The sequence below is a fragment of the Trichoplax adhaerens genome, genomic scaffold (assembly GCF_000150275.1).
Source record: "Trichoplax adhaerens TRIADscaffold_8 genomic scaffold, whole genome shotgun sequence".
Classification (NCBI taxonomy): Eukaryota; Metazoa; Placozoa; class Uniplacotomia; order Trichoplacea; family Trichoplacidae; genus Trichoplax; species Trichoplax adhaerens.
In genome coordinates this window covers 6,679-17,188 of record NW_002060950.1, presented here as the reverse complement: position 1 = coordinate 17,188, position 10,510 = coordinate 6,679, and the positions used below count along the sequence as shown (strand labels likewise).

Sequence of the window (10,510 nt, the reverse complement as noted above, 5' to 3'; positions counted from 1 at the left end):
ACGATAACATTTATAAAAGCGATACCTTAACTGAGCTTAGAATATCATACAGTAAGCTGATTTTGTACTTTATTAGAACTACGAATAATTCACCTGACATTTAGTTTTAATTGTACAGAAAAATTTAATATTTGTGAAAGTAAAAGTCAATACTTCTGATGAGTACGTAATCCAGCGCAGCCTCAACATCCACTAAATCTAAAAACCGGATAAACAGTTGTTGGACACTTTATGAAGCTAGGCTATCTTCGATTGTTGTTTAAGTTAAAAGTTCTACATAAAATTTTATTTCACATCTTCAATAACTCATATATTTCTATTGTAGATGACATACGCGTATACAATATTACTATTTCCTGGATTTATCCAGTCTCGCAGAACTTCGTCTCCTTGTAATAATTCCTCTAGCTTGACTACCACTAATTACGTTAGCGTTATTAATCAATCGTTGCAAACGCTTCCGACCCGTTCTTCTTTTAGTCCTTGAATCAGTGATCTTGGACTGCTTTCGTGATCTATTACCTTTAATAGCGTCAGATTGATTGCTTATACATTGATTTACGCATTCGTCGTTCTGCCTATTAGAATTTAATTTGTAAATTTTAGTATCTGCCATCTTGTTGTAAAACAATATACAGAAGTCAACCTCTATTTTTACCGTTGCACTGATAAATTTCTTCCAGTCTCAGATGCCGTAATGATATCGTCTTCTTCGTCGGAATTTGAGCTGCTGAGTGATGGAGATGAAATGGAGCTGATATCATCATTGAATGAAGACAAGTCACTCGTATGAACCGAACTAATTTGCTCTGAAATACCAGAAAGAGAATTATCTGATTCTCTTTCACTACCGCTCTCTGAATTTTTAATTTCAGAATATGTACTTTGCGCTATATACCCATCTAATCCACAATTGAATGCAGCTTTATTCCTAATGTTCATATCTACAAGTATGCCTGTTTTGTCCAATTTTGAAGTCTGCGATAAATTTAATACCATATCTTCGGTATGAGGTGTTTCTGTAACATGATTAGAATAGCCGTCCTGAACTAAATCACGTTTATCAGTTGTTACTAAAGCAGCCGTCAAGTCATGAGGTACTTTAGCCGAGCTGTGACGCTTCTCTACGATATTATTTGAAGGTGTATCATCATTAAAATAGGTATCATGCAATACTCGTATATCCGATTTCATATCAATTCCAATCCGTGAAGTATTTTCCACAAATGACGGTATCTGTTTAGCACTTGGAATTATACTAACATTTACGTCCTTGTCCAAAGGGGTACCCTTAGTCACTTTAAACATAGTAGAGCTCTCTTTATCTAAAGAATTTTCCACAACGCAGTTCGCGTTTTCAGCAGAATTTCCCACAGGAGGCGTAATGCATTCTGAGCATGGTTTTATAGCACTCTTAAAATTCTCCACAGACCTTTGTACACCAAGTCTAAAACTATTCTCCGAAACGATGTTCTTAGCAGCTCCAGCAGTGTTTTTAACAAGAACTTTATTTTCCGTTGAAACTTTTATAGTATTCCTAATCGCTTCCGAGGAATTCCTGCTAATCATTCTAGAATCTTCTATGGAATGTTTTAAAATCGTTTTATTGCTATCAATTTGACTTCTTGGGTTACTTTTATTACCTTCCTGAAGACTTTTTGTAGCAACTGCTACACTATTTTGATCGCTAGCGGAGATAATACTTGATGAAGTACCGTTATTAAATAATGCCGTCCTGGCAGTCTGCTCCAATTGGATCTTGCTGTACTGAGCCTGGCTTAGTAAAGTTACTTCATCATTCGCTAAATTCTTTATCGAATTTACAGGACTACAGGTTTCTTGCTCCTTTTTTTCAAGTAATTTTTTTCGCTCTTCTTCTTTATTTATGTAATCTCTAACCACATCCTCGATCCGTGATCGAAAATTTTCTATTCTTGATCTTAAATTCAATGAAATAATGCTATCCAATGTTGCTTTGACTTTGTTCGATCTACAGTTGCCAAAATATTCAAAATAATGTCAACTACTATATCAAACTAATGCGTCGTAGATAATCCATTTTGCTTAATTTATTTGACCATGAAAGCTTTAGCTTTTAAGCACGGTAGAACTAGATATTAGTCTAACTATAGGTACTAACAGTACATTACTTTTAATATATCGCACTATAGTTCTGACACTACGGAAGTTTTAGCAACTCGGTTGTCGAGCTGAAGTAATAACATACTACAGCAAACATAAGATATGAGCTCTTGAATGGCAGTACCTATCCACTTGTTGTCGTAAATCGTTTCTGTGCTTGTTCTTGTTACTAGATTCAGTCCATCTTTCGTTAAGTAGCCAATCGTTGACATATTCTTGTACAAAGTGTTCCAATTGACGATATTTATCCTGTTATGCCATAAAGTTAGATATAAAAAGTTGCTTTCACATCTTCATATTTATAACAGTTGGTAGCCATGGCTTAGCACGCTAGTAGTAGTCTCCGGGTAGTACGTAGTTATTTTTCAAATGTTAACTATTTACCTTAAACACAGTTACTACAAAGATTCGCTTTACTGTACTGTACAGTACAGTAATACGAGTACGTTTAAACGCAACAACTAATACAGTACTAATCTATGTACTAGCGAATAAACAACAAATGAATACACTGTAGAATATTACATAACTGCAACCGAATTTATCGCATGAACAAGAATAGCATATCACCTTCATAAATAGCAGCTATAAGTTCATGACAGCTATGGGATTAAATTCTGTAATTATATTATTAACAATGCACAGCGAAGATGTACCAAATATATAATACCCTATACTATACGATGTAATATTGCACGTACTGTATACTAGAGTAATAGATATGGTTGATCGAGAACTTCACTTAACCAATACAATACTGTAATTACTCTGCATAAAGTTTTGGATTCAGACCCTTTATATTTTAATTTTATATAAAGGTAGTTGCCCCCATAACATAAATTAAGTTTGATTTTAAGATTTAAGATTTACGAAGGCGTAGAACCATAAATTTGTGCTGTACCTTGCAAGTGTACAGTATATATATATATATATATATACTGTATCAGTCATGTCAATTTTTACTGACTTACCATTTGAGTTATATCACCATTGCAATCCCTTCTAAACTGATCAAAAACCCCCTCAGATTTGACAAACGCTGTGATTTTAGTAACGATCGGAGTCACATCAATATTTGGTTTCATGTTCGAAGGTTTAAACTTTAAAATATCAATAAATGCTCTTTAACTGTGGATACAGTGCAGTCATCGCAGTTTAACTTAAAGAACGATCTTTTTCTCCGTCTACACGGGCATACAGTACTGTACCGGGCAAGGGCAAAGCTAGTTCGTACTGTACACTGTACACTGTACAGTATGCTGAAACGTCTCACAATACCGTACTGTACTGTACTGTACAGTATGAAGGGTCTAACGTACAGTACAGTACAGTACAGTAAATACTGTAGTAGAGTACACGAAAACTAAATATTGGTGTTGAGATACTAGTGAACGTACAGTACAGTACGGTACTGTACTGTACTGTACAGTACTACTGTAAGTTAGAATGCCCACGAGTCTCCATTCTGTACAGTACAGTGTACACTGTACTGTACAGTACAGTATTATACCAGTGCTTAGTTAATCTACCAAATTCTTGACAATAAGAGATCAGTACTTACAGTATATACCCTTCTTAGGTTTACTGTACAGTACATACTCGCTTTTCTATATGTACAGTACTGTACAGTATATTGCAAGCTTTTTTATTTGATTTTGCGAAGGTTTGTACAGAGCAACATGCAGAATGATGAGGTGAGGTTACAGTTGCACAAAATAATACTGTATTGCTATTGATTAGTTATAATTATAATTATTGTTAAAATGTACAGTATTCAGATTTGGAGCCGCAGTAATATGTTAATTTGTCATATTCAGTAAAGACCTAAGGTTATTCGTATTTTCTTATACTTTAAATAGGTGATATGGAGCGTTATCAATAACGGATTCTGTTCATTTAAAGCAAAGTAAATGTCCAATGATATTCAGTAACAGCCAGTAATTATTTATAAGTAACAAGAACGTGTTTATGCAGATTTTCTTGAATAATATAATTTAAGTTGAATGCTAATTAATCAGTTATCATTTTAAGCTAAATGTAATTCGACGGAATGTAAATGTGCTATGAATATACAGTACGAATGTTGAGATCTTAGGAGTGAGCGCATGTTCATATTTTAGGACAAAGGCGCAGAGTTTCTGTCGTAATGAATATAATGTAACTGGATTATGTAATAGACAATCATGCCCATTAGCGAACAGCCGATACGCCACTGTCAAGGAGTTAAACGGTAATTAACAAAGTCTGATTTTGTATAGTCCGTTAAGAATGTTTAGTTATCATTTCATAAATCAAGTATATATATATATATATTTGCATTTGTATATTAGTAATTAATTAGATTGGACGCGTCTAATGTTGGTTATTAAGCATCTTCCATTTGTACTATAATATATTACTATAATTTAACGTTTATAGCATAAAAATGCAAAGCAGGTCTCCTCAACATAAATTTTCTGCCCTTTGTACTTAAAAGAACTATACTGCAGCTCAAGTAGAGTTTTGTCGCTAGATTTCTTGACTCGATTGTTTTGTTGCTATGTAGACTTATACTACAACAGTAGCTTATGAAGGCATCTCTGGGCTAGCTAGCTAGCTAACTAGGAGACTGTCACACAAATTGTAAATTTACGATTGTTCTTCTATATAGGCAATTGCTTTTTATATATAAAAACTATTGAGCGAGCTCATTCACCAGCTAAACTGTGGGAAAAAATAAAGCTACCAAAAAACTATGAGAAAGCTCTAAATGTGGTACAAGAATTTCTATTGTTGCGATGTTATATTATGTGATAGCTCAAAATTATAATTCAATATGTTGGTGCTGTTATCAGATTGATAAAAATTTGATGTATTGGCCAAATTTTTCGATTCATAAGTGCAAGCAACGGTTTACAAAAATTACCCAGGTATGTGACTTTGATTTTGGTGCTTAGTATGTCAGGAAGGTCATTATTGTAATTAATAAAGTGGATAGTGAAATATATACTTTCTTTTATTGAATAGTATCTTATCAAAATGAGAAAACTGAAGTTAAAAACAAAGTAAGAAAAAAATTTGCATCACTCCTTATTTCGGTATAGCACAATTTCTATATTCACATTGACGAATAAAAGATAATCACAAACTTACAATGTATATGTAGCCAGAAAGTGTTAGTGGGCATCAGTAAGAAGGCTGAAAACGTGAACAAAAAGCGAGAGGTTATCAAAATCTTTAAGACTCTGTGAAATCTTGAAATATATAAACAGTTAAGAATGTGTGTTGTTTAGGAGAAAGCCTTGATTGCTGCACGAATTGAGAATGCGGTTGAAAATGAATTACTAGAAAGGTTACAAAAAGGAACAGTAAGTGATTCAGAGTGTGATGTTGATGATACCCCTGTCTTACCTTTTTCTTCAAGTTTTAATACTGTATTTTTCGCTTTGATACTAGTATGCAGAAATATATAACTTTCCTGAGAAAGCTTTCGAAAGTGCTCTTAATAGTGAGGAGATGGACATAAGGGAAGAGGATAAGGTTATTTTTATCCTTGAAAGATATATTTATGATTTATATTTTCTTTATAAAAGCTATCTTAGACTCGTTTTTTTTGCTTATGTTTTGTTCTTTATCCCTTTATCAGCTAAAAGAAATAGAAAGTGACGACGAAGTAGAAGTAAAATACTATCTTAAGATCTTAATATATACTCACAAAGTATTTGTTTCTTATCTGCTATCGCCTTAAATACCTCTAGGAAATTGAATTTATAGCTGACGATGACATAGATGAGTATAATATCAGTGATATCGAAGAATTTGATCAAATATTGCCTGCAGATACCGAGGCTAGGCAAAACGTTTCGAGGTTATTACCAAAATCAAATATCGAATTTGAGCATGAAAGAGAATTTATGTCAAAAAAGCGATTGCTGGAATCCCACGAAAATGACTCCCCAAGATAATTTTTTATCACATATTTTTGACAGCTGACTCAGTCTGTAGCATATGGACTTGTTTTTGATATCTGAAAAATAAATAGCAGACTTACTAACTTGCTTGCTTATAAATATACTTATATTATAAATTCGCAGCAATGCTACAGTGCTATCTAGTATTAACATTAATAAATTATCTACATACTTTTATTTTACTACTCTTAAATCCTGCCTTGTTTAATTAATTAAAAATTTTATAAAGAGTTACAATTCTTACGTTGCAGCTGAAATTGAACCCATATTATAGATATGCGGTATGAGGACTCATAATTAATTGCTGGAAATGTAGATTCAATAACACTGCTTTTGTGCACGATATGCTACACTACTTACTCTAGAATAACTTAGCAAGATTTCTCCCTTTGTAGTTTACCACCTAGGGGAGATAAGCCAATAAAGATCAACATTTTTAGCCGATTTAGTTAGATAGAAATGATGGTATATTAAAACCATGAAGCGCCAATATCGCTAGTCCTCTTTTGACTTGAGATACTGCCAATTTACTGTCGGAACGTCGTTGAAGTTTCTTTGACCTAAATCACACGGGTCACTGTACTAGACCAAATTACAGAACATAAAATAAAATTTAATGTATGAATAACGGACTGTTTTGAAATCCTAATTGTCCGATATCACGAATGTATGATACCTTCGTATCTGCGATTTTTAAACGGAAGGACCTCTTAATAATGAATACGATACTGATCACCGTTGTATTGAAAGTATTACTTCGAAATGAGATTGTGACAATAAATAGTGTATGTCATACGTTTGAAGTGGTAACTATAAATTTCCGACGCTTGATGTAAGGTATCTGAGCTGTATCTAATTACACCTGCGATTTTTATTATTTTTTACATGTCTATTCGTGTACAGGTGTAGGTGATAAATTAGAATTTTAATACAAAATTACATCAGATGAAATTTACATTGAAATTTCCTGTACTCTTTATCTCAAATTCAAAGTTATTAAGACACTGAATCCTTAGTAGATGCAAAATTTTAGCATTATCCTTTAAATAGTACCAGAGCTCTTGATTAATTTCAAGAATGTTTAGCGGAGCACAAAGCAATGACCTTTGTATACGATTTTAAGGTTAAAAACTGCTGAATGGACATATTCAATGTGCGCAGTGATAGTAACACTATATATCCCATCTGATGAGCTCTACGCAAGTACTGATGTAGTATTTATATCTGTCCAATTTACTGTGGAACAGTAAGATCATTAAAACGCTAGGATAAGTCAATGACAAACATTGGCATTGTTATGTTCAGTTTATTTCCATATTAGGGATTATTACTGGTTGTGTTTACCATTTTAGGGATAATTACTGTCGTGAGATTATATTTTAAAACCTACTAGTCCAAACTCCCGTCGCTTTGCTGACGGTTTACGATAATGTACCCATTTATTAATAATTAACAGATAGTATTACCATTCGACATCATATATATCCCGGTCATAGCCGGGTACTACTATATTTAAAACAGATTGATTTCATGTACGTACTGATCGTACATTTCCACGTTGTTCACTTCGCTTTCGCCTATCAGATCGCTGACTAACTGACATTATCCTCTTAGAAACACTTTTTGTTATATGATATATAGCAATCAAAAATAACCGGGACAGGGGAACTACAGTAGGGTAACACTACGAAATGCATGAGAGCAATAGAGCTAATAGTACCTACTGATGTGTATCAATCACTTATACCTTCTCAATAATATTTACATAAACCCTACAGATCATTCATTTCTATACCAATTCAAATTTCCTAGTAACTTTCGTATTAGTATGTTTACCGAATAAGGATGGTTACTATATACAGTATTAATGCTATGTTAAGGTTGGTAAGCGAAACTGTCAAATATAAGTTTATGCTCTATTTGTTAATAAAATTAACAGATAGTATTATCATTCGATATTATATATCCCGCTAATAGTAATGTACTATGCTATATTAAGATTAGTTAATAATCCAAAGCGCATTATGATAACTAATGTACGGTGATGGACATACCAAGTTAAGATTAGCAGGTACTGTAAGATATCTACAGTGCGGTACAATGTCCTTAGTGCTGTGGTGAATACTATACCAATCATTATAATGTGTCTAAGGATCGATTGAGTATGCAAGCAAAGCTTGCTCTGTCGATAACAACCGTCATAAGAAAATGTAACAATCAAAATAACTGTGTAGAAAACTCTATAAAGATTCTATGTTTATTCAATTTTCATCAGAGCATTACCTCAAATCAAAATTTAAAGGCCCAGTGGCCACCCTTAACGATATAACGAATACTATTTTAATAATCAGTACTCTGTAGAAATTACTACCTTAGAGCTATTCGTTTTACATGAAGAAATCTTGAGGTAAAAAGTACTGTAAGAATCTTATACTGACCTATTGAAATGAACCCATAATCAGAGTCATCTAACAGTAGCATAAATACCCCCCGCGCTGCTCGTGGGATTTACTGTTGTCGTGGTTTTATTAACTTACCTTACAAATATAGAGTATTGATGTATTAACTGTAATGATATAAAAAGGAGATACGATAGAGGAAAGGGAGACTTCTGCTTATATTAAATTTGAATAAGTCATTAAGTTGCTCGTTGGTAATTTGCTATTTGTGGCCACTCGTTGGTAACGTGAAAGTAAAGGAGATCTTTTTAAGTTTAACTTGCAGTCGTGACAGGCATGATATAGTTTATACGCTTAATTACACCTAAAATAACTATGGCTAATTAATTATCACATAGGAATAATTTAGGCGTAATAACAATTATTACTAATGCATAAACTATAATTTGTCAATACAAATACTTCATATGACGTAATTAGACTTCCTGAAATCAAGATCGAAGATGAAAAAGCCGTGTACTAAGTAGAAGAATGTTATCACTAAAACAAAATAAAATGCTGATCAGGAGTAGATTTGTATCAGTAATCAAATATGTATAATAGACAGTTCTCACACGATTTAGACAATTAATAATAATAACCATTGATGGTTTTAAAGAAAGATTGCCGAGGCAGATATATAGTTGTGAATACACATGAAGATAATTCAACTACAATCCATATGTATTAAAACGCTCTCTTTTTATTTTATACTCTTACCGAATAACTACTAAGCAAGCTAACAGGTTAAGTTTACATTGATAAATCAGTAACACTTTCGAAGAGCATCAAATTCTATCAGCAAACTTAATAACCCCACCGATTATGATTATCACGTAATCTTAACATGTACAGCAAAACCAGAACATTACGGCTAAATACGTAGTCACCAATCCAGCATTCATCACAGTATCTTAGAAAGCCACAACACGCATACATTTGGTATATTGGTACATAGCAATTTGATTATATTATAAATATATTATTTACTCGATTTAAAATATATGATCTTGCATCATCTATGCTGGCTAAGTTTGGCTGCTGCGTTTTTTTCTTTTTATCATGTACGATCCTTGGGTTGCGTAACCATTAGTGACCATGCGCCATGTCAACCCGAGCACTATTTTCTCTTAGTCATACGGTAGATGCAATAGAATCCAAAGATAGTTCCGTAGGTAGCAAGAACGATCTACAAGCAGAATATTAAGAATCTTGAAATCTGCCATAGTTACATATGCGTAATTCATTTATACTCGTATGCACACGTTTACTATAAATTGATCAAGCAACATAAGCTATTACTAGCCTACTGAGAAGTTCAATACACGAATATTATTAACTTTATTTCTATAGCTTCGATATATTTCGAATTAACTAGTAGTAAGTTAAAGATCATTACCATTTACTTTTCTATATCTTGATATAAACTTTCCGCAGAACAAAATTTAAATGATCTAATAAAGTGAGACACTTACCGTAAAACTCCAGTCATGAACAGAGCAGATGAACTACAGTATATAATAACACTATTTCGAACTTTCTAAGCGATGTCAGACTTTAATTTCAGAATTACTACTTTACTACGGTGTAAAAGTATAAAACAGTGTAACCTTTAGCTAGTAACCCTAACCGAACCCTATTGCACGTTTATGTTCAAAAACAATCGAGTATTACCATATAAATGAGCTCGGTATGTACAAATTTTGCGGTAGCACAGTACAGTAACGTGACAACGTAAATGAGAATATGAGATGTACCGTACATACAGTACCATACTTACATTTCTTTTACCAGCTATGGTGCTGGAATTAAAATAACGCTGCCAACCTTGAAACTGTTGTGGAGGGCCTGCTTCCGACATAGCACGATATAATAATGATGTCCCAACTCTAAAAAAAATCTTCTAACGTTTGTAAAGTTCTGCACTGCCGTTTGCTGTTAGTGCAGTATAGTTTCGAACCTGTACAGTACAGTACCGTA

The 10,510-nt window shown here is 33.2% G+C and overlaps 2 protein-coding genes across 2 annotated transcripts; one reads left to right on the top strand and one right to left on the bottom strand.

Moving 5' to 3' along the window:
- Nucleotides 1–349: 349 nt before the first annotated feature.
- On the bottom strand, nt 350–3,227 carry TRIADDRAFT_58455 (uncharacterized protein; the record flags this gene model as incomplete). Its single annotated transcript, XM_002114496.1, has 4 exons — nt 350–578; nt 659–1,990; nt 2,267–2,391; nt 3,114–3,227. The coding sequence occupies 4 exons, from the start codon at nt 3,225–3,227 to the stop codon at nt 350–352; spliced, it is 1,800 nt and encodes a 599-aa protein (XP_002114532.1).
- A 774-nt stretch (nt 3,228–4,001) lies between these two features.
- On the top strand, nt 4,002–5,787 carry TRIADDRAFT_28427 (uncharacterized protein; the record flags this gene model as incomplete). Its single annotated transcript, XM_002114665.1, has 8 exons — nt 4,002–4,048; nt 4,263–4,372; nt 4,793–4,896; nt 4,977–5,051; nt 5,149–5,186; nt 5,288–5,345; nt 5,415–5,489; nt 5,578–5,787. Coding segments are annotated over 8 exons (717 nt in total), but the record flags the coding sequence as incomplete, so codon positions are not given.
- Nucleotides 5,788–10,510: the final 4,723 nt, after the last annotated feature.